At 45.7% G+C, this 24,939-nt stretch overlaps 1 protein-coding gene across 6 annotated transcripts in view; it reads left to right on the top strand.

Moving 5' to 3' along the window:
• The window catches only part of ACOT9 (acyl-CoA thioesterase 9), a 139,177-nt gene that overhangs the window by 81,517 nt on the left and 32,721 nt on the right, over positions 1–24,939 (top strand). For all 6 annotated transcript variants that reach the window (XM_029603406.1, XM_029603405.1, XM_029603404.1 and 3 more), the window contains 3 exons: positions 1,840–1,943; positions 3,521–3,594; positions 15,580–15,647. In XM_029603406.1, coding sequence (XP_029459266.1) covers positions 1,840–1,943; positions 3,521–3,594; positions 15,580–15,647 — 246 coding nt within the window. The remainder of the gene's footprint in view (positions 1–1,839; positions 1,944–3,520; positions 3,595–15,579; positions 15,648–24,939) is intronic.

Raw genomic sequence — 24,939 nt, 5'->3', positions numbered from 1 at the left:
ATCTCGTCATCTTATCTTTTCCATGTTAACAATGTTGCATCGTTTGTGTTCCTGATGGTGTCCTATTTCTGCAGAGTGTGGGTGGAATAGTTTTTTGTTTTCTTAAATGTATCTTAGCTTGTATTTTCCCAGTGATTAGGTAGCACAAGTTAATGTAAGCAGGGAATCTAGTGCCCATGGGATTATTTTTGGTCATGAGGAAGTTTCCCGGATGGCTGGACTTGGCAGAAAATAAGATGATGGGCACCAGGGTAGATATGACAAGCAGCTGCTTTGCATACTCGGTGACCTTATTAAACTTCTGTTGGCTTCCTGATCCTGTTATTCTCTGTAAAAGAAATAAACCAACAAATCCCTAGGATCCCTAGAGAGGGTGGTTGAAAATGCAGAACTGGTTCGGAATGTCCCTGATGGCTTGGTGCTTGCTAGCAGATCCGTTTGAGCGAGGTGGGGGCTGCTCTGGCATTTGGATAAATGCACTTCAGGCAGGATTATTCTTATATCGTGAGCAAGTTCTAGTACAGGATTTTTAGAGGGCTGGCTTTCTCATGCTTCAAGAATTCTACCTCGGGGAGACCGGCTTGAATATCTGATACAAGCCGTTAAGCCCGTCACAACGGGCTACATTACATTTTTGTTTTCGGTCCATTTTCGAAAACAGCACCCTCCTACACTTTTTCTCCCTCATTCCCCCTTCCCCTCAGTCACTCACCCCCTTCCCACCCCTCAGTCTTACTCACTCTCTGTCTCCCACTGCCTCCTTCCCCTCACTCTCACCTCCCTCCCCTTCCCTCAGTCACTCCCACCCTGTCTCAATCCCATCCCCTCTCCCTCAGCCCTCCTCCACTCCCTTTTTCTCTGCTCCACAACTTCTTACCCTTCCACTTACTCACTCACATCCCTGTCTCTCACCTCTCCCTCTCCCCTCACTCTTCCCGTCCCCCTCCCTCCCCCTCAGTCCCCTCCCTCTCCCTCAGTCCCTCCCCCTCACTCAATGCCTCCCTCCCTCACATTCAGTCCCTCCCTCCCCCTCCGTCCCTCCCCCTCACTCAGTCCCTCCCTCCCTTAGTCCCTCCCCCTCCCTCAGTCCCTCCCTCCCTCCCTCACTTAGTCCCTCCCCTCCCTCCCTCACTCAGTCCCTCCCCCTCACTCAATCCCTCTCTCTCTCCTCCCTCCCTCTCTCTCTCCTCCTCCTCTCTCTCTCTCCTCCCTCCCTCGCTACAGGCCGCCGCCGCCGCTGCCACCTGACGCCGCCGCCATCGCCGCTGCCGCTGCCACCCGACGCCGCCACCACCTGCCGCCGCCATCGCCGCCGCTGCCACCCGCCGCCGCCATCGCCGCTGCCGCTGCCACCCGACGCCACCATGTTTGTTTTTTTTTACGCTGGCTAAGACCGACGTCCTTGCCCGCACATGCGCAGTAGAGCTGTGCTCTACTGCGCATTTGCGGGCTGTCGGTCATGGCCCATTTATAAGGTAGATTGCAGGTGAGTTCCCATGGTAATGGAAGAACTCGACCCTTTAATTAACGGAGACTGAAGTTACTTTTCCATTCTCCTGGACAGAGGTAAGGTGAAAAGCAGAGGACCTCCTAAATAAGGAGATGAGACTGCCAAGAAGAATTAGGGTTGTCTAACAGTCTTAAAGCTGCAAACGAAATAAAATTAGCATATCTTCCCTCAAATAGTTTCTATGCTTAATGCCGCATTTCTTTCAGTTCTCTAATCTTTGTCAAGATGCCTTGTCTGAATTATGCTGCTTATTTTTGGGTGTGTTGCACAGACCATTTATCGTGCATTTTCTAACTGAATTGCTAATTGTACCTGAATTGTCTCTTCAGATCTGTGCAAAAAGATCATCTATCCAGACTGTGATATTAAGTTCACTGGGAATGTTACTTGGGTAGGGAAGACCTCCATGGAAGTGAAGATGCACATGTTCCAGGTCTGGCTCATTTATAATGTCTCTTCTCAAAGCATGTTCTCCCTGTTTCTCCCTAGATAGATATACCACACATGAAATTGTTATCCATTCTTCTTACCTAAGAATCATACATATTACATTTTTCTTTTGATGTGAAAAAATGCATGTAAAGAGGAACAGAACCCTGAGTTAGACATGAAGCTGGGATGTTGAGCCATGATATCCCTCTTAGCTAAAGAAGAAGAAATTTAGAAATATAAAGAAAAGAAAATGTATTCACACACAGATAGTGTTGCATGAAGGTTGGTAAGCTATTTTAGGAAGGACATTTACTGTTTTGGGCCTGGAATGCAAGAGGGGAATGTCTAATTTGCATTGAAGTCACTCACTTAACTTTGCATGTTGCTGCTCTGTGGCCTTTTCCCTCCATATCTGTTATTACTGTAATTTCCTTAAGAGTGTCTCCTAAATGATGTGTGGGGATAGCAGGTTGTGCAAGGTACAGGGGGTCTGGGGATAGAATTAGAACGAGTCCCTGAAAAGTTGAAATGCAGATCTGCAGGGTCCTCTAACAGCTGTGCATTTCCATAGCTACCTGATCTCTCCACCAAGGGTTTACATCAGGATAACAGTGGGGTCCTTGATCCCTACACCCATTTGAATCGTCCACATCTTTGTTTTAAACTATAAGTCCAGCAGTAAAAATAATTCTTGAGAAAACATTCAATGTGAGAATCAAACTGCTGTGTTTCCATAGCAGGAGGTGTAGTAGCTTGAATGTAATGGGCCCAATATTCTGTAAGATGGATAACTTGACACGGCTATTCAGTGGGGTTTTGTCCCACTGACTATCCTTGATTTAATGTTATCTGGTTAATTGTAGCCAGATAACTTAAACCTAACCAGATATCTTTTGAATATTGCCGGTTAGGTTTAAAATTATCCTGCCTTGTGTGCCTTATCTGGCTGTACTGGTATTTTTTTTTTTTTTAATAGCCAGTTAAGTGCCAAGCAGAAGTTTCTTATTTGGCTAAATCTTAGCTTGATAACAACTTATCTTGCTAACATTTAGCTGGATAAGTAAGGGAGACATTGCAAAACTTCCCATTGAGCCAGATAACTTGAATTATCTGACTAAATGGCTTTATTTATAAGTATTTGATTTTCCACCTTTTTTCATGAATGATCTTAAGGTGGATTACAGTCAAACTAGGATTAAACTACAGGTACAAAATAACAATGACAGTAGTTGCAGGGTCATTAGCGATCATTGTTGAATCAAAGGTCTCTTCAGATTGGCATTATAAGTGTTTCTTATCTAATAAGCAGGCTAGGAGAAAGGTTGAATGAACAACCATGCCTTCACTTTTTTCTGGAAAGTGAGGTAGCTTGGCTGAAGACAGAGGGGAAGCAGTACCTGGTTTCATATTTTAGATGCATAGCATAAGTGTTCCACTATTGCATAAAATGCCAAATGAGTATTAGTTTGCAATTAGTTAACTCTGGAATTTGGGTATGTACATTTTTCCTGATGAATGTCTTGAATTTCCTTAACCATAAACATTTTATGGGTAACCAGTTTTTCCTCTGTGCTTTAGCTGCATGATGGTGCTTACAGTCCTGTGTTAGATGCAACATTTGTAATGGTGGCCAGAGACCCTGAAAACAAGAGGTAGGGATTAATGTATGGATCTAGGAGATGATGAATAATCAGAGTTGCTGCATGGCTCGATGGGTTGGCAGAGGGTCACAGAGCTTTTCATCTCTAGGTCACCAGCTCAGATCAGACTCTGGATGGTAGTGACCAAGAGTCATTACGATCTGAAAACTGCTTGACCTGTGTGATGGTGGTTTTAGTCCACCTACTACAAAACCATTACTGCACTATGGCATAAATTGGCCTTTCTGTTAGCAGTCTCAACAGAGAAACCAAAGTTTGCACAGGCATGGAGACTGAATTACTTCCTTGCCTTGTGAGGTGGTCCCTCCTGAACAATTTTTTTTTTTAATTTAAGCTTTATTGAAGAACATAGTCAAACAATAAGCGTACGAAGAAGACTCAACAACGACAATGTAACTATGGACAGTTTTGTAGAATAAACTCACTTATGCCACCCTCCCTATCCAGATTATAAAGCAAGGCAAATTGTGGGTCTGTAGGGGTAATTGTACAGGAAAATCATGTTTTAATCAGGTTGAGCTTTTATCCACAATTGAAAAGGGGTCTGTCACGTAAAGTCTCGGTGCTACCCCTAATACCCACTCAGGGTTAACCCTGTGGCCTCTTGGAGGGTTCTGCCAAGCACTGCCCAGACTTGCTTTCTAGGGACACTGGGAGTCCACACAACCAGAGTCACATAAGAACATAAGTTATGCCATACTAGGTCAGACCAAGGGTCCATCAAGCTCATTCTCACAGGACAAGCAGGATGGTAGTCCTCACATATGGGTGACATCACAGGATGGAGCCCAATCACGGAACACTTTTGTCAAAGTTTCTAGAACTTTGACTGGCACCTACTGGGCATGCCCAGGATGGCGCACTAACCCTGCAACCAGCAGGAGTCCCCCTTTAATCTTCTTTTTTCCGCACAGCAGTAGCCACGCGGGTTAAGGAGCTCTTAGAGATTTCTGACAGGAATTTTCCTCACGGAATTACTTCAAACTTTCATACCCCACAGGAGTCCCCCTCTTGAATTTTTACTTCTGCGGTACTCCGGTAAGTTTTTTACCCGATTCTGGTCGATTCCCATCGAGTTTGGCCCTTGCGGCCTACTGGCTATCAACAGCACCGCGACTCAATTTTTTCAAAGGCCATGGCGTCGGGGTTCCTTCGGTGCCCTAACTGCACTCGCACCATGTCCACAACAGACCCCCATAAAGTCTGTGTAATGTGCCTAGGGTGTGAGCATGATGTCCTGACTTGTACCAAATGTGCCTTAATGACACCAAAGGGTCGCAAAGCCAGAATGGAGAAGATTGAACTTCTCTTTCATTCTCAGACTCCGACGCCGTCTATTGCTTCAATGTCATCCGAACTGGCGCCATCCACATCGCACCAGCATTGGGCACTGGCTGGTTACCGTCCAGCGTCGATGACTTCCCGACCATCGACTACCTCTGCTCCCCCTCAGGACCGAGGGGATCTTAGAGAAAAACATCGGCATCAACACAGAAAGCCTTGGACCATCAATGAAGGAAAATCATCAACCTCGCCATTGTCCGAGCCGCCATTGAAGAAGCCCCGTCCAGAAAAGGCATCGACCTTTTCTGAGACTGGGTCACCAAGGCAACCCTCACCCGGACAGGTATTGGGAGCCGCTACCCCGCCTTTAACGGTGGTCCCTCCGGCTATGCCTCTGCCTCCTTCTCCCCTTCCGGAACCAGGGCTGATTGCTCCAGGTCTTCGTAAAGAGCTGGACCGGATGGTTCAGGAGGCCATCAACAAGGCGATGCAAAGGTTCCAGGTTCCTCTGATGCCGACCCCGGTGCCGATTGCGGAACCGATCACCGATCCCATTCCGGTAGCGCTAGCACCGCTGCTCTCGAGGATGGAAGTGCTTATGGCCACTTTTCCACCGATGGATCCCGGGTCACCAATGGCTCCAATGTCTTCTCCACTTGCTCTGTCATCGGGAGGAGAAACACCTTTCCGTCTTCCTCCATCGGGAGTCCTGCCGATGCCTCAACCATTGATACCGGTGCAGCCATTGTCGCCGACGATCCGTCCATCGATGCCCTCAATGCCTGCATCAGTGCTCTTGATGCCTTCATCGGTGCCTCCAGTAGCTCCCTTGATGCCTTCAGAGCCCAGACTGGGACCTTCGGGAATACCTTCGTCCCGGCCCTCTCAGGTTCCTAGAGGGACAGATGTTGATCCCTATGACACCTGGACTGACGATTCGTCCCCAGACACCGATGATTTACCATCACCACCCTCTCCTACTGAAAGGAAGCGTTCTCCTCCAGAGGACTTATCCTTCATCAATTTTGTGAAGGAAATGTCTGAGTTGGTTCCCTTCCAATTACAAACTGAGCAAGATGATAGACATCAGATGATGGAGCTGTTACAATTTCTGGATGCTCCCAAAGAAATCACCTCCATCCCTATCCATCAAGTTCTTTTGGATCTTCTCAAGAAGAATTGGGAACACCCTGGTTCAGTAGCACCAGTTAACCGGAAAGCAGATACCACATTCTTGGTCCAGTCAGCTCCAGGGTTCGAGAAACCTCAACTGGATCACTAATCCGTCGTGGTGGAATCTGCCCGAAAGAAGGCACGACATTCAAAGCCCCATTCTTCCTTCCCTCCAGGCAAGGAGCAGAAATTCCTGGATGCCATTGGTCAGCGTGTCTTCCAGGGATCAATGCTAATCTCTCGGATCACCTCTTACCAGCTTTATATGACCCAATACAATAGGGTCCTATTCAAGCAAATACAGGACTTTGCAGAGTCCCTGCCTCAGCAGTTCCAGGAACTGCTGAGGCAGTTCCAGGAACTGCCTCAGCAGTTCCAGGAACAGCTACAAACCCTGGTTCACAAAGGTTTTGAAGCGGGAAAACGTGAAAGCTCCTCTTATGACATCTTTGACACCCCTTCCAGAGTTTCTGCAGCTGCTATTTCGGCTAGACGATGGGTCTGGCTTAAGTCTTCGGACTTGCGCCCTGAAGTCCAGGACAGATTGTCCGATCTGCCTTGCATCGGAGACAATCTGTTTGGTGAACAGATCCAGCAAACGGTGGCACAACTCAAGGAACATCATGAGAGCCTTCCCCAACTCTCTCTGATGCCTTCTGAATATTTGGCCAAACAACCATTTAGGAAGGACTCCAAAACGTCGTTCTACTGTCCAAAGAAGTCCTATCCACCACCGTCTAGAGGTCGCTCTATAAGGCCTTTCCAAAAGCTCAGTCCCAACAACCTCGTAAGCAAAAACCACAAGCAGCTCCTCAGCCAGGACCTGCTTCTGGTTTTTGACTCCTGCATAGAGAGCAGCAGCCAGCTTCCACTACCGCATGTACCAGTGGGAGGTCGATTGTGTCATTTCAACAACAAATGGCTCACAGTCACCTCGGACCAGTGGGTCCTAGCCATAATCTCTCAAAGTTATCATCTGAACTTTCTCTCCGTCCCACCTGATTCTCCACCTCGGCTAACGTGGGGAACATCAGACCATTCACAACTACTAGACCAAGAAGTCTCCTTCCTTCTTCAATCCAGAGCAATCGAACCAGTACCCTACGCCAGATTCTATTCCCGGTACTTTCTAATCCCCAAAAAATCAAGCAGCGTTCGTCCAATTCTGGACCTACGTGCCCTCAACAAGTATCTCCAATGAGAAAAGTTCAAAATGGTAACCTTGGGTTCCCTCCTTCCTCTTCTGCAAAGAGGAGACTGGCTCTGTTCTCTAGACCTCCAGGACGCATACACCCACATAGCCATTACTCAGTCTCATCAGAGATTTCTGAGATTCCTGGTAGGCCCAAAGCACTATCAGTACCGAGTGCTCCCATTCGGCCTGGCATCTGCACCACAAGTCTTCACCAAGTGTCTTGTAGTAGCAGCAGCCTTCCTCAGGACCCAAGGTGTTCACGTCTATCCCTATCTCGACGATTGGTTGATCAGGGCTCCCACTCAGCAAGCTGCTCTGTCGTCCCTTACACACTCTGATTTCGCTAGGATTTCTTGTCAATTACGCGAAATCCTGCTTATCCCATCTCAAACTTTGTCATTCATAGGGGCAGACTTGAACACCTTTCAAGCAAAGGCATTTTTGCCTCAACAGCGAGCTTTCACTTTCATTTCTCTCGCACATCAGCTACAGTATCAACACTGCTCAACTGCACGCCATTTCCTCATCCTGCTGGGACACATGGCGTCCTCGGTACATGTTACCCCAATGGCCCGCTTGGCCATGAGAGTCATGCAGTGGGCTCTAAGGTCACAATGGACTCAATGCGTTCAACCACTATCAACCATTATCCACATTACTGACCCACTTCGTCAGTCTCTAGCTTGGTGGAAAAATCAGACCAATCTCATCCAAGGCCTACCCTTCTAGGCTCCAGATCCTCAAATAACTCTTACCACCGATGCTTCCAACCTCGGTTGGGGAGCGCATGTTGCCAATTTGCAAACCCAAGGAGCTTGGTCTCCAGAGGAAGCCAAACACCAAATAAATTTCCTGGAGCTACGAGCAATCAGATATGCTCTCAGGGTGTTTCAGGATCGCCTGTCCAACCAGGTCATCCTGATTCAGACAGACAATCAGGTGGCCATGTGGTACATCAACAAGTAGGGAGGAACGGGCTCCTACCTACTGTATCAGTGTTGTGTCCGTCGGTGTCAGACGCCCTCTCTCCACCCTCCTTACCTCTTTGGCGCCTCCCTCTTCGTTGGCTGCCTCTGCATCCTCCTGCTGCAAGTCCTCGGGTGTTCCCGGACCGGCTCAACGCTGCAACCGCCATATTCTTGGAGGCCTAGGGGCGTGCGCGCGGTGCGGCCCCGATTGAAGTACCGGCAATGGTGCGAACCTCGGGGGCGACCCCGAAGATGACTTCACTCGCGACGGATATTTAAGGTCTCAGCATTTGCTAACACATCTAGTTAGCAAGGGATAGGTTTCACTACCTAAGCTACTCTGCCTTCGGACTTACCAGAGGTACCCGTTCCTCGGGGCCCTCGCTCTCTCCCCTTTTGTTTTTCAGGTGACAGTCTGGAACCGGTACTCGCTTCTCGAGGGCTCACGTTCCCAGGCTTGCTCCGTATACTCTTCTGCCTGGAAGTCTTCACTACCAACTATATCAGCTACATCACACAGCCTCCAGGGATCGCTGTTCCAGTCTCTGAGGAACTACAGCCCAGCGGACTTATCAGCTCACTACTGCCATCTCTGGTGGTTCAGTAAACTGTCTAATAAAAGAACTAGTGTATGTTTGTCTCCATACTCTGAGCCTGACCGGTGGTCCCTCTCGGGATCTTCCCCCGGGGGCGTGGTCATCTGCCACTGGCCCAAGGATCCACTCACAACTACCTCAAATACCAAAAATCAGGAAGTGGCACAGATATGGGCGGAGGCTCCTTCCCTCTCGATGTACCTTAGGTCCAACTACTTGCCGGGAGTGGACAATGTGTTGGCAGACAAGCTGAGTCGCGCCTTTCAGCCGCACGAGTGGTCTCTCAACCCCACAGTAGCAAACTCAATATTCCAACGTTGGGGTTATCCTCACATAGACCTCTTTGCGTCACTTCAGAACCGCAAAGTAGAGAACTTTTGCTCTCTCACTCGCAGCCAACACTCACAGCCAAGAGATGCGTTCTCCCTCTCATGGGCCACTGGTCTCCTCTATGCATTCCCGCCACTTCCACTTCTCTCAAAGATTCTCGTGAAGCTACGTCAGGACAAGGGAACCATGATCTGATAGCCCTCACTGGTCAGCGCCAAGTGTGGTTTCCGATTCTTCAGGACCTCTCCATTTGCAGGCACATTCCCTTGGGGAAGGACCCGCTTCTGATCACCCAGAACGATGGGTACCTATGCCACCCCAATCTTCAGGCCTTGTCCCTGACTGCCTGGATGTTGAAAGGTTAATTCTTCAGCCACTCAACCTTTCGGACCCAGTTTCCCGTGTCCTGATTGCTTCATGGAAGCCTTCCACAAGAAAAATCTTATTTTTACAAATGGAACAGGTTTAAGTCATGGTGTTCCTCACTGTCACTTGATCCTTTTACCTGTTCCACCATGAAGTTTCTAGACTATCTCTGGCACTTATCAGAGTCAGGTCTAAAAACTTCTTCCAGGATGCATGTCAGTGCAGTAGCCGCCTTCCATAAAGGTGTTGGGGATGTGCCCATTTCAGTACAACCCCTTGTGACACGCTTTTTGAAGGGCTTGCTCCACCTTAAACCTCCACTGCGCCCTCCAGCCCCTTCTTGGGACCTTATCCTGATTTTGGGTCGGCTCATGAAACCTCCATTCGAGCCTCTCCAATCATGCAATCTTCGCTATCTTACATGGAAAGTGATTTTTCTTCTGGCAATCACTTCCGCTCGCAGAGTTAGTGAGTTACAGGCCCTAGTTACCTATCCGCCTACACTAAACTTCTGCACGACCGGGTAGTACTCCGCACTCATCCTAAATTTTTTGCCTAAGGAAGTATCTGAGTTTCACATTAATCAATCCATTAAACTACCCACCTTCTTTCCCAGGCCCCATTCTAATCCAGGAGAACAGGCTCTGCATACCCTTGACTGTAAACGGGCTCTAGCATTCTATCTAGACCGTACAGCTGCCCACAGGAAAAGCACTCAATTGTTTTTCTTTCCATTCCACCAAATTGGAGCAGCCTGTGGGTAAGCAGACTCTCTCCTCCTGGTTAGCGGACTGCATATCCTTTTGTTATCAACAAGCAGGCATTCCACTTCAAGACCGTGTTAAAGCACACTCTGTGAGGGCCATGGCGACTTCAGTAGCGCACCTACGCTCAGTGCCGTTTCCTGATATTTGTAGGGCTGCTACCTGGAGTTCTCTCTATACCTTCACAACCCATTATTGTTTAGACAAGGCTGGAAGACAGGATTCCATCTTCAGCCAGTCTGTCTTGCGCAACCTTTTTGCAACTTGATGTACCAACACCCTTCCGCCTGCCCGTTAGGGTTCAGGATGCCCTCTACCAATTCCACCCCAATTGTTGTGTCTCTTGCACGTCTTTGGGTACATTTGTTGCATTTCTCAGACATCCTCAGCTCTGTTCTCACCCATATGTGAGGACTACCATCCTGCTTGTCCTGTGAGAAAGCAAATGTTGCTTACCTGTCACAGGTGTTCTCACAGGACAGCAGGATGTAAATCCTCACAAAACCTGCCCCCTACCCCGCTGTGTTGGGTTTGTTACGTTTTTCTTATTTTACTTTTTGGAACTTAAACAAGACTGAAGGGGGACCCCTGCTGGTTGCAGGGTTAGTGCCATCCTGGGCATGCCCAGTCAAAGTTGTGCAACTTAAAAAAAAAAAATTACGAGTCTCCCAGCCCTGTGTCCATACTCCCCACCCCCCAACACAAGTCACTACAACATCACTCTCTGCTTTGGTAGTAGTGGTGGTGGTGGGGGATGGGAGATGAATTGGATTCAGTTGAAAACCAACATGGGCCTTGGCTTTTACGGTCGGGGTACTGATATGCAGATATAAGTGAAAAAGTACAGGACTACTTCTAAGGCCAAGTCCATAAGCAAAATTGTCAGCACTGTCTGAATTTTAAAGAAGGCTCATTGAATAACTGCACAGAGCAGCAGTTTTACTACCCTTAAGAGAAACATGGGGTAACTTGCAGTAGATATTACCATAAGAAGCCTGCTGGGTAGAGTAGATGGACCATTTGGTTCTTTTCTGCTGTCATTACTATGTTACCCACTACTGGCATAGAATCCCCTCCCACTCCCACGAAATAAATTAATTAACTGCAAAAATATAACCATCAGGCCCAGGTCTCCTCCTCCTCCTTGCTATAAGAAACAATAAGAATTGCCATACTGGGTCAAACCAAGGGTCCATCAAGCCCAGTACCCAAACATTAAATAAATCTCAAGCTACTATTGCTTAAGAATTAATAGTAGTTTTTTGGATTTTTCCTCTAGCAACTTTTCCCAAACCTTTATTTAAGCCCAGCTACATTAAACTGCTGTAAACCACGTCCTCTGGCAATGAATTCCAGAGCTTAACTATGCGCGGAGTGAAAAATAATTTTCTCCAATTTGTTTTAAATGAGCTACTGCTAACTTCATGGGGTCACCCCATAATCCTTCTATTATCTGAGAGAGTAATAACCGATTTACATTGACTAGTACAAGTCCTTTCATGATTTTGTAGAACCTCAGTCGTCTCTTTCTCCAACTGAACAGCCCTAACTTCCTTAGCTATTACCTCATAGGTAGCCGTTCCATGTCCCTTATCATTTTGGTTGCCCTTATCTGCATTTTCTTCTTTCTCCAGTGCAACTATATCTTTTTGAGATTCGGCAACCAGAATTAAACACAGTACTCAAGATGGCGGTCTCACCATGGAGCGATATACAGGCATTAGGATATCCATCGTTTTATTTGCCATTCCCTTCTTAATAATTCCTAACATTCTGTTTGCTTTTTTGATCACCACAGCACACTGAGCCGATGATTTCAGTGTATTATCCACTATGACGCCTAGAACCTTCCTGGGTGGTAACTCCTAAGGTAGAACCTAACATTGTGTAACTACAGCAAGGGTTATTTTTCCCTATATGCATACACCTTGCACTTATCCACATTAAATTTTCATCTGCCATTTGGAAGCCTAATCTTCCAGTCTCACAAGGTCCTCCTGCAATTTATCACAATCCGCTTGAGATTTAGCTATTCTGCCTAATTTTGTGTTATCCGCAGATTTGATCACCTCACTCATCGTACCCTTTCCAGATCATTTATAAATATATTTTAAAAATTCTGATCCAAGTACAGATCCCTGAGGCACTCCACTGTGAAAACAGACCATTAAAACCTACTCTCTGTTTTCTGTCTTTTAACTAGCTTGCAGTCCACAAAAGGACATCGCCTCCTATCCCATGACTTTTTAGTTTTCATAGAAGCCTCTCATTTATTTATTTAACTCTTTTATATACTGACATTCAAGAAAAATATCATATCGGTTTACAAGGAACAGGGGTATTATAACAATGATAACGAGAAGAAAAAGAAAAAAGTTACAAAAATCAAGGTGTTATGGGAACTTGGGAAACTGAGAGAGCAGACAACAGACGTTTAAACAATTATAAGCTTAACAAGTAAAGTACTGGATGTGCCATGGATCACATATAGAGCACTCTATAAAATAATACATAAATAAAATAGAACTTATATTCAAGAGAATAAGGGTGGCCACGGGACTTTGTCAAATGCCTTCTGAAAATCCAGATAACCCACATCTACTGGTTCACCTTTATCCACATGTTTATTCACCCCTTCAAAAAATATAGGAGATTTGTGAGGCAAACTTCATTAAAGTGCACCTTCTCCCTTCCCCTCCCAAGGCAGACACCCTTCCCCAGAAGTGCTCCCACCCACCCAGTTCCTGCCTCGGGGCCCCCGTTGTCACTGCACTATGAAATTCCTGGAGCTTCCAGCATTACTTAGATAACTTTTGAGGTACCTGGATAATTTAGCTATCTAAATGGCAAATCTGACACATTCAGCCAGTTATCTGTCTAAATGGCTTTTGAATATGGATCTCTACATATCTAAGGGCCTCATTTACTAAGCATTTTTCCCCATAGACACAGAATGGGAGAAGAGCCTTAGTAAATCAGGCCCTAAGTTTGATGGTTCAGTCTCCATTCAATAAAGCATAAAGTTTTGAAATCATCCCTTTAATACTTCTAGCTTTGTCACAATAACCCTCAAACAAGGTTTTTCCCTTCATAAGATCCAGTTTAACTGGCCCAATTCCATAAATGCTTTAATTGATGATATGGAAATGAATCCCTGAGTAGCAAATGATATTTTCCCAAAAAGGATATCCAAGCTAGACAGCCTATGATTCCCCTAGATGTGTTCCAGTTGACTTAGCCTATTGCTGGAAGGCTGAAGAAACAAGGCCAGGCTGAAAATCAAAATTAAATCATATGGGAGACTTAAAAAAATAAATCCTATTCCCTGCCAAAGAGGCCTTCCATCCATCCCATAACTTTAGAGTGAACTGTGTAAAGGGAGACATTGTGGTCAAAGCCAGTTAAGATCTCTTAGGCAGCCACATTAATGCCTTAATTGAAACAACCCCACAATCTTTTTTTGCTCTATAAGGGTCCTTTGTTTGCCATCATCTCCGAAATGCCAATCATCTACAGCTCTCAATTGAGAGGCTAAATAATACTTTTTAATATTGGACACACAGGCCATATTTATTTTAAGTCCAGATACTTTCTAAAACTCTCAATTTCATGGCCCAACATTTCTAAAGATGACTCAGGCGTACTTAAAGTAAACATGATATCATCAGCAAAAAAACAAAATCTTGTAAGGAGTCAGGCCCAGTGCTACCAGGTGTGCACACTGTGCAATTGTACAGGGAGGAACACTTGGGGGTGGGGTGGTGGAAGAAGGATCCATCCCACTGGTGGCTCGGAAGAGGCATGGGAGTCTGCCGGTAGACCTCATGCTACCGGCGGCCCAGAAGAGAAGGCATGGGAGACCCCAGGTAGATCTCATCCCACCGATGGCCCGGAAGAGGCATGCAAGGCCGCCAATAGACTCCATCTGAAGAAAGGAGGAGACTGTTCTCCTCCAGTGCCGGCATGTGCTGTCCAAAATACGTGCAGCTAGCACGTACTGTATGCCAATCTTGCGATGCTTCACAAGATTTGCTTGCTTGCCCCAAGAGATATGATTAGTGCAGGAGCCGGCACATGAGGAGTAGCAGAATGGCTCCCGATGGTGTATATGAATGAATAAATGGGAGCCTGACTGGGGGTGGGTGGGTGTGTGTGTGTGTGAATGGGAGCCTGACTGGGATGTGTATGTGTGTGAATGGGAGCCTGAGTAGGCTGTGTGTGTGAGTGAATGGGAACCTGTCTGGGGTGGGAGTGTGTGTGTGTTTGTGTATGGTGAAAGAGTCTGTTCCCCCACTAATCCATACCATACTCAGAATGACTGGAAATGAAAAGTTTTCAGGTATGGAGAGTAGTTAATTTTCCATCCTAATTAGTTTTAATTACTGGGTGTCTGTGTCTGCCATTTTGAAATATTTTGTTTTGGAAAAGTTTTAAAATTTTTATGTGAGCTCTTAACTGGATGTTCTATTCTTTAGCTTGTTGGAAATATTCTTATAAGTATAGTTTTACTAATATGATTGATTTATATTCCTTGATTTTTTTTTGATGAATAGTGATGTTTCTGTTTCTCCATTGCTGCATTGCATACAGAGCCTGGCTTGTTGTAGTGTCCACTTAAGTTTGTTTATAGTTTATAGTCTCCTTATTCTGTATTTGGTGAGGGAGACTCTGTGTTCTGCATGTCTAATTGAGGTGGGTTATTCTCTGTTTAAAAAAAAAAAAGAGGAGGGGGCAGCACAGTAATTCGCACAGGGCAGCAAAAATGCTAGCACCGCCCTGTAAGGAGCCCCATCCCCCGGGATTCCCTCTATCCCTAAGTTTGATCCAACCCGCTACACAAAGGCTACTATACAGATGGCAAATAGAAGAGGGGATAGAGGACATCCCTGACTAATACCCTGTCTCACCTTGAAATTATCAGATTATCTGTTGTAAATTTTTATAAATGCCTTTGGAGAGGATCCATACCAAAAAGCTGCTCCCCGGGGCCATTTTCTCTGGAGCTTGAAACAAATGCCACCAGTGGACTCTTATCAAAGGCCTCCTCAGCATCCTCAGATAATGAAAGAGAAAGGCAACTGATGAGCTGAGGTTTCAGGACAGTTTGGGGAAGCTTGCACTGCAGTTGCCTGGGCTGTAGCTGGGTACGTGAAGGCAATTTCCGGAACCCTATATCCAGCCTCCCCTCCCGCCCAGGAAAGCAAAAAGTGACTACAACATACAATTTTGAAACTTTCTTACTGTTTCTCCAAATGATATTTTTACACATTTGTTTACATTGCTGTTTTGTGTTTGTGTAGCTCAGCTTTTGTCAATCCACTAATTCCTGATGGTCCGGAGGAAGAAAGGCTCTTCAATCAAGGAGAAGGTATGGAATTCTATGTGTTTGGTCATGTGTGAAAATCTTGTTAGATTTAGCTCAAAGACCTCTGTATTCAATGTCTATGTAGCTGAGCCAGATATGACTTATGTGGCTAAATTACTTGGGATATTCAGCGGCACAACTATGTTGCTCTATATCTGTGTAAAAATCGCTTCTTAGCTGGATAAAGTGTTATCCGGCTAAGTTAAACCTGCTCTATGGCAGATTTTACTTATTCCATTAACTTAGCTGGATAAGTAGTGCTGCCCCGATACGCCCATTCCCTGCTCCCCCCTGATATCCGGCTATCTGCTTATCCAGCTAAATGGCGACCGCTGAACGTAACCAGATTTTCAGCGGCCGCCACTTAGCCAGAGAAGTGCCTACTTCTCTGACTAAGTAGCGCATAATGTCAGCCTCAAAGTAAGTAGGTTTGTGGGAAGTACAGATTCTGGTTAAAAGCTGGGTACTAAAATCCTGAATGGCACTTCAAAAAGAGCAAAGGGTTTTTAAAAACTGTATAAAATCCCAACATGACCTGGTACTAGGTGAGATGCCTTATGTCTTCTACTCCTCCAGACTAGACTAGAAATAGCAGTAGGAAGGATTTCTGTTCACACCCCATATCAGTCCAGACAAGTGGGTTTTACATCCCTACCAGCAGATGGAGGCAGAGAATAGAAACTTTTCAGGCACTGCTACTTAACTGAGAGTGCCACCTGCAATCCCTCAGTATTTCTCAGTCTCCAGCAGATGGTAGAGGTGCAAACCTGCAGTCTGAACTTTTTCTTCTTTTTTTTTTTTTTTTTTTTAACTGTTTTAGTATAGAATAGGTTTAGAAAGAAGACAGAAAAAGTGAACACGGTGCTCCCAGAACTGTTAGGTTCCTCTGTGAGCCATCCCTCTGGTTGAAAGGGGGGGTTGGAAATCCCCAGCCAGGATTGACCCTTGATTTCCAGGGCGGGGGGGAAGCCAGGGGTCCTGGTTCCCTCACTCCCCCTGAGGCCTTCTCACACAGTCTGGCCATCTGCAGCAGCCAGGATCACCCAGAAACAGGAAAATATAACTTTTGTATTTCTGGGCTGACTGCTGCCGCTGCCGAGAGAAGGCCTACCAGACACTTTCTTTAAAAAAAAATTAAAAAAAAAAAAAATATATATATATATATATATATATATATATATATATATATATATATATATATATATTTGTTGGTTTTTTTTTTTTTTAAAGAAAGTGTCTGGTAGGCCTTCTCTCGGCAGCAGCAGTCAGCTCGGTGTTGGGGTGAGCAGTGAAGTGCACGGCTCTTGTTTTTTTTCAGCATCTGGGGTCGGGACAGCGTTGGCAGCAGCATCAGCTTTTTTTTTCTCTCCTGCTCGGGGTTATTTTTAGCTATGGGCTGCGTCACTCGTCATGCCGCCTTCTGCGGAGTGCGGGAAAGTCTGTCAGGCCTGTGGGAGGAGGCGATCCCACCTCAGTGCAGCCCTTCTCTGCACCAGCTGTGCCTCTGGAGGCAAAGGAGCCTTGGCAGAGGGATCAGCAAACAGATTCTGCACCCGTTCTGCAGGTCTGCCCGGGGGGGGGGGAGGGTGAAGAAGATGGTGGCCATTTTGGCTCCACGTGGCAGGAGGCCTGCCATGGATAGGGAGTATAGGGACTCCCCTCTCCTGCTTTCTCCAGCACAGCAGGAGTCTGGAGAAGGTGGAGAGGCACCAATGGAACCAAAGGAGGACCTGGCAGCTGCAGAAGATGGGGAGTGCGGTGGATAAGAACATAAGAAGTTGCCATACTGGGTCAGACCAAGGGTCCATCAAGCCCAGCATCCTGTTTCCAACAGTGCCCAAACCAGGCTACAAGTACCTGGAAAGTACCCAAACACTAAGTAGATCCCATGCTACTGATGCCAGTAATAGCAGTGGCTATTCCCTAAGGGCTAGATTTTAAAAGCTCTGCTCGCCAGTGCGCCTATTTTGCATAGGCCGCTGGCCTAAGCCCCGGGACGCGCGTAAGTCCCGGGGCTTCGTAAAAGGGGCGGGAGGGGGCATGTCAGAGGGCGGTCCTGGGCGGGTTCAGGGGTGTGGCGATGGTTCGGGGGCGGGCCGGGAGGGCGGTCCCGAGTCCCCCGGCACTGCGGCCTGTGCCGGGGGATGCGAGGCGGCGCGCGCAAGTTACGCCTGCTTCAAGCAGGCGTAACTTGCGTGCGCCACTTCAAGTAGGCGTAACTTGCTCAACAAAGGTGGGGGGGGTTATTTAGGTAGGGCCAGGGGGTGGGTTAGGTAGGGGAAGGGAGGGGAAGGTGGGGGGACGTGGAGGGAACGGAGGCAGGCTGCATGGCTCAGCGCACGCAGGCTGCCGATTTTACGCAGCCTTGCGCATGCCGACCCCGGATTTTATAAGATACGCGTGGCTACGCGCATATCTTATAAAATCCGGCGTACTTTTTAAAGATCTACCTCTAAGTCAACTTGATTAATAGCAGTTAATGGACTTCTCCTCCAAGAACTTATCCAAACTTTTTTAAACCCAGCTACACTAACTGCACTAACCACATCCTCTGGCAACAAATTCCAGAGCTTAATTGTGCGTTGAATGAGAGAGAATTTTTTCCGATTAGTTTTAAATGTGCTACTTGCTAACTTAATGGCATGCCCACAGTCCTTCTGTTATCTGAAAAAGTAAATAACTAGTTCACGTTTACCTGTTCTTGACCTCTCATGATTTTAAAGACCTCTATCTTATCCCTCCTCAGCCGTCTCTTCTCCAAGCTGAACAGCCCTAACCTCTTTAGGTTTTCCTCATAGGGGAGCAGTTCATCCTCTTTATCTTTTTGATCCCCCTTCTCTGTACCATCTCTACTGCAACTATATCTTTCCTGAGATGTGGCAACCAGAATTGTACACAGTCCTCAAGGTGCGGTCTCACCATGGAGCGATACAGAGGCATTATGACACTTTCCATTTTTTTCACCATTCCCTTCCTAATAATTCCTAACATTCTATTTGCTTTTTTGACTGCCGCAGCACACTGAGCGAATTTAATGTATTATCCACTATGAAGCCTAGATCTTTTTTCTGGGTGGTAGCTCCTATTATGGAATCTAACGTTGTGTAACTACAGCAAGGGTTATTTTTCCTTACATGCATCACCTTGCATTTGTCCACATTAAATTTCAACTGCCATTTGGATGCTCAGTCTTCCAGTCTTGCAAGGTCTTCCTGCAATTTATCACAATCAGCTTGTGATTTAATTACTCTGAATAATTTTGATTCATCTGAAAATTTGATTACCTCACTCATCATATTCCTTTTAGATTATTTATAAATAAATTGAAAAGCACCGGTCCAAGTACAGATCCATGAGGCACTTCACTGTTTACCCTTTTCCACTGAGAAAATTGACCATTTAATCCTACTCTGTTTCCTGTCTTTTAACCAGTTTGTAATCCACAAAAGGACATCGTCTCTTATCCCATGACTTATTAGTTTTCTTAGAAGCCTCTCATGAGGGACTGTGTCAAACGCCTTCTGAAAATCTAAATACACTATATCTACCGTTTTACCTTTATCCACATGTTTATTAAACCCTTAAAAAAAAAAGAAGTTGATTTGTAAGGCAAAACTTCCCTTGGGTAAATCCTTGATGACTGTGTTCCATTAAACCATGTCTTTCTATATGCTCTGTGATTTTAATCTTTAGAATAGTTTCCACTATTTTTCTCAGCACTGAAGTCAGGCTCACTGGTCTAGAGTTTCCTGGATTGCTCCTGGAGCCCTTTTTAAATATTGGAGATACATTGGCCACGCTACAGTCTTCAGGTGCAATGGATGATTTTAATGATGTTACCAATTTAACTAATAGATCTGAAATTTCATTTTTAGTTCCTTCAAATCCCTGGGATGCATACCTTCCAGTCCAGATGATTTATTTATTTTATTTAAAAACTTTTCTATACCGTTGCTAAGTTAAATACCATTGCAACGGTTTACATGTAGGCACATATTTAATGAGGGTAAAAGCGTACAATAGTACATTCTAACAGGTGCCGTTAAAGGTTCGGTTACAATATATCATTAGACATAGACATTTAGCGAAGTAGTTCATGACCAGCTGTACCGGGTAGTTTTATCACACATAGTATTATAGTTATGTTTGTTGTGGGATAGAGTTCATAGACTAATCTATTGTAAAGTTCTACGTACTGTGTGTCTGTGCCTTTCTGTCTTTTCCTGAATAATTTCTCTCTATTTCTTTCGTCTCTTTGTAAAATGCTTGTTTAAAAAGCCATGTTTTTAAACTTTTCTTGAATGTCTTTAGATCACTTTGTAGCCTGATCTCTGGAGGCATTGTGTTCCAGATTATGGGTCCTGCTAGTGATAGGGCTCTCTCCCTCACTTGGGTCAGTCTTGCTGTTTTAACTGAAGGGATGGTTAGGAGTGCTTTATTTGCTGATCGGAGGTTCCTGTGTGGAGTGTGTACCTGTAATGCTGTGTTTAGCCAATCTGATTTCTCATCATAAATTAGTTTGTGAATGATACATAGGGTTTTGTATTTAATTCTGTGTTCAATTGGTAGCCAATGTAACTCTGCTAGGGTTTCAGTTATATGGTCCCTCTTTCTTTTTCCGGTTAGTATTCTGGCTGCTGTGTTCTGTAGTATTTGCAGTGGTCTTAATGTTGTATTAGGTAGTCCTAGCATAAGGGCATTGCAGTAGTCTGTGCTGGAGAAAATTAGTGCCTGTAGTATTGTTCGGAAGTCATTTTGAGTTAGTAGTGGTTTAAGTTTTCTGAGTACCATGAACTTTGCATAACCTTCCTTTACTTTTAGTGATATGTGTTGTTTCAGATTGATTTCAGGGTCTATAATTATTCCCAGGTTACGTACTTTTCCAGTTAGTTCAATTTTCTGGTTGTCTTTGAGAATTATTGAGGTTTGACTGATTTCAGAATTTCTTTGTTCTAAGTGTAGAAATTCTGTTTTATCAATATTAATTACAAGTTCCATTTGTGTCAGTAGTTGTTTTATAATGCTTAGGTACATGTTGGCTAGGTTTAATGTTTCCTCTAAAGTGTCATCTATGGGTAGAATTAGTTGGATGTCGTCGGCGTAAATGTAGTGGATAATTCCACTACATTTACGCCGCTACATTTAGATTTGCTACTCTTTAGTTTGTTGATCTGGTCTACTACATCTTCCAGGTTCATAGTGATTTGATTCAGTTCATCTGACCCATTACCCTTGAAAACCATCTCTGGAACTGGTATCTCTCCAACATCCTTATTAGTAAACACGGAAGCAAAGAATTTATTTAGTCTTTTTGCACTTGCCTTATCTTCCCTAAGAGCCCCCTTACCCCCTCAGTCATCTAAGCTTCCAAATGTGGATACAGTGGTGTCAGCGCTGATGAAGAAGACAGGGTTGGCGACCATGAAAGATGTCTAAGACCAAAAGCTGGAGATCCAGTTAAAGAGGCTGTTTGTAGTCTCTGCTCTGAACCTTAGAGAGGCGGTCTGTGCTAGTCTAATGCAGAGAATTTGTTTGTGCTGGGTGCAGGAGAAGGCATCTGGGACCTCTGCTGATTCTGGCCAAGATGCTTGCTTGGAGGAGGGGGTGGCCTATGTGGTGGATGCCCTCTATGATATGCTTCAGACTTTGGCCAGGAATGTCTGCGGTAGCTGCTCGAAGATGCCTATGGTTGTGTAATTGGTCGATGGATGTATGGTCAAAGGTGCAGCTTTGTAATCACCCCTTCAAAGGAAAGTTGTTTGGGGAGGACCTGAAGAAGCTGAAGCAGCATTTGGCAGATTCTAAAGGGAATAGATTGCCCAAAGATAAGAAAGGAAGTAAGAAGACCTTTTTGCCACACGCTTGCATGACATGAGAAGATTTTGCTCCAACAGAAGTTCTTCCAGATCTATGCAGAAGTAGGGTTCAGGAAGACAGCAGTCCTTTCGAGGGACCTGTAGGCTGGCTAGCGATAGTTCTGGACAGGGTTCTGGACGTGTGAAACCCATCCAATGAAGGTAGGCTGGTCCAATCCTCCCTGGAAGCTGTCTGAGGAAGGTTGTCCCATTTTTACGAGGAGTGGACCAGAGTCACTTCCGACCAGTGGGTACTGGAAGTAATAAGGGACAGCTATGCCTTAGAATTTTCATGGCCCCTCAAAGAGGCCTTTGTTGTTTTTCTGTTGTGCTTTGCCCAGCAAGCTGGCAGCAGTGCAGGACACTCTTCTATGGTTTTGGCGATTGAAAGCAGTCATTCCGGTGCCGCAGGAGGAGCAAGGTCGAGGAAGATATTGTATGTACTTCATGGTTTCCAAGAAGGAGGGCTCTTTTTGGCCCATTCTAGATTTGCAAAAAGTCAATGCAGCCTTACAGGTGCTGCGTTTTCGGATGGAGACAACGTGGAGGGTGATTGCAGTGGTGCGCAAGGGAGAGTTTCTCATCTCCTTGGATTTAATAGAGACATATCTCCACATTCCCATCTGAGCAGACCATCAGAAGTTTTTTTGCTTCATGGTGCTAGGAGAACATTTTCAGTTTCAAGCTTTTCCCTTTGGCTGGCTACTGCATCAATAACATTCACGAAGGTGATGGTGGTAGTAGCGGTGGCCCTCAGAAGGGAACATAAGAAATTGCCATATTGGGTCAGACCAAGGATCCATCAAGCCCAGCATCCTGTCTCCAACAGTGGCCAATCCAGGCCGTAAGAACCTGGCAAGTTCCCAAAAACTAAGTCTAACTAAGGGATACTAGTACATATGGACCTGGACAATTGGCTCATTTGGGCAAAGTTGGAGGTAGGGTGTCATTGTTCTATTTGACGGTGACAGAGCGTCTAAGGTCCCTGGGCTGGGTTATAAACCTGGTAAAGAGCCATCTGGAGCCATTCCAGTCCTTGGAATATCTCGGAGCGTGATTCAACACCTAGTTAGGCAGGGTGATCAAGTTGCAGTCGCAAGTAGTTTGTCTGCGGAATCTGTCAGTCCTCAGTAAAGTCTGGGAATATTTACTAATTCTAGGTTCCATGGCCTCTACACTGGATTGGTGCCATGGACCTTTGCTCACATGCATCCTCTTCAGAAAGTGCTCCTATCCCATTGAAATCAGTTGTCAGAGGAATTTCAGCTGTCATTGCTGCTCCAGAAGAAATCCAGGTCCAGTCTCTTGTGGTGGCTGTCATGTCCCAATTTGGAGAAAGGAATGGATCTAGAAGTTCTGGACTGAATGGTAATGATCACAGATGCCAGTCTCAGTGGTTGTGGAGTGAGATGTCATGGGTTTGCAGCCCAAGGGCAGTGGTCAGCGGTGCAAGCATCCTGGTCAATCAACCGTCTGGAAACAAGAGCGGTCCGGGGGTGCTGATATTTCTTCCTCAGATTCAGGGCATGTGGTGCGTGTGTTCTCAGACAATGCGACGATTGTGGCCTATATTAATCGGCAGGGTGAAAGGAAGAGTCACTTGGTGGCCCAGGAGGTTCAGGAACTCTTTGCCTGGGTGGAACTTCATCTAGCAGCACTAGCAGCCTCTCATGTAGCAGGTGTGGACAATGTGCAGGCAGACTATCTCTGACCCGGGGGAATGGGAGCTGTCAGCGGAGGCCTTTGCCCTCATTCGGCGCAGGTGGGGTGAGCCCCAGTTCGATCTCATGGCAACACGGAAGAATGCCAAGACAGCCAGGTTTTTCAGCTACTGGAGTGAGTTCGACTCTGCAGGGTTCGATGCTCTGGTTCAGCCATGGCCAGGGAGACTCCTGCTATATGTCTTTCTCCTGTGGCCACTTGAAGATCGAGTGTTGTGCCACATTGAGTAACATCAGGGAAGAGTGATCCTAGTAGCGCCAGAATGGCCATGCTGTCCGTGGTTTGCAGATCTAGTTCAGCTGGCAGTAGACTGATCTGTCCAGTTAAGGCACCATCAAGGACTCATCTCTTCGGAGCAGGCGGATCACTTCTGTCTAGTGGCCTGGCTTTTGAGAGACTATGTTTTCACTTGAAGGAGTATTCAGAGCCAGTGATTACTACTATTCTTCAGGCTAGAAGATCCTCTATGTTTTTGGCATATATCAGAGTTTGGAGAGTGTTTGAGACCTGGTGTGGGGTCCATGATGCTAATCCTTTGCAGACGAACATTGCCCAGGTCTTGGCCTTTTTACAAGAGGGCTTGTCAAAGAGTTTAGCCTATAATTCTGTCCAAGTCCAGGTGGCAACTTGGGTTATTTCAGAGTGAGAGGTTGCAGAGACAACCCTTAGCATCTCATCTGGACATAGTCCATTTTCTTAAGGGAGCGAAGCATTTGTGTCCTCCAGTCCATAGACTCTGTCCATCCTGGAATCTTAATATGGTTCTTCAAGTACTGTGTGGACCTCCCTTTGAGCCTTTGAGAAGGGCTTCTTTGAAGGACCTTACCCTGAAGACTGTGTTTCTTGTGGAAGTTTGCTCGGCGAGACGAATTTCAGAGCTTCAGGGCTTAACATGCAGAGATCCCTTCTTACGGATTTCCAATGATGATGTTTCATTGTGTGCTGTTCCATTTTTTTGCCCAAGGTCGTGTCGGCCTTTCATCTTAGCCAGACGATGGAATTGCCGGGGTTTCTGAACCTGACGTCTGATTTTCCCCATGCAAGGGAACTTCACTTTTTGGACACAGGTTTGCTTAAGATATCTCAAGTTGATTAATGAATTTTGGAGTTTGGACCATCTTTGTGTTATTCAGTGACCCAAAGAAGAGGCTTAGGTACATCCCACTTGTCTGGACCGATCTGGGGTATGAACAGGAAAGGAAAGTTGGTTCTTACCTGCTAATTTTCATTCCTGAAATACCACGGATCGGTCCAGACTCCCATCCCATTATGACTTTTTTTTCAAAAGACCTTTCCTGCTTCTGGATGCTGCTGGTGGTGCAGAATTTTTGTACGGCATAATTGTGAATGAGATTGTACATAGTTCTCAGTTAGTTAATTAATACCCCAGATCGGTCCAGACAAGTGGGATGTACCTAAGCCTCTTTAATTAAATGTATTTAAGGCTTTTATATACCGATGTTCCTGTACTAGTACATATCACGTCAGTTTACATAGAACCAAAGTTGGAAATTACATCAAACAAGAGGGTACAGATAACAGGGCTAACTTCGTATTTGAGACTAGAAATTTATTTTTCATTTCCCTAAGTTGAGGATTCAGTTTGGTTGGGGGTTCCAACTTATCCCTCAGCTCGCTTTAGAGGGAGAAATCCTTGGAGTTTGGGAGATAATCATTGTGGCTTGGGAACAGGTCAATACTGAAGGACTGCAGGTGGC

Source organism: Rhinatrema bivittatum, chromosome 5 (assembly GCF_901001135.1).
Source record: "Rhinatrema bivittatum chromosome 5, aRhiBiv1.1, whole genome shotgun sequence".
Lineage (NCBI taxonomy): Eukaryota > Metazoa > Chordata > Amphibia > Gymnophiona > Rhinatrematidae > Rhinatrema > Rhinatrema bivittatum.
This window is presented reverse-complemented; position numbering and strand designations above follow the sequence as displayed.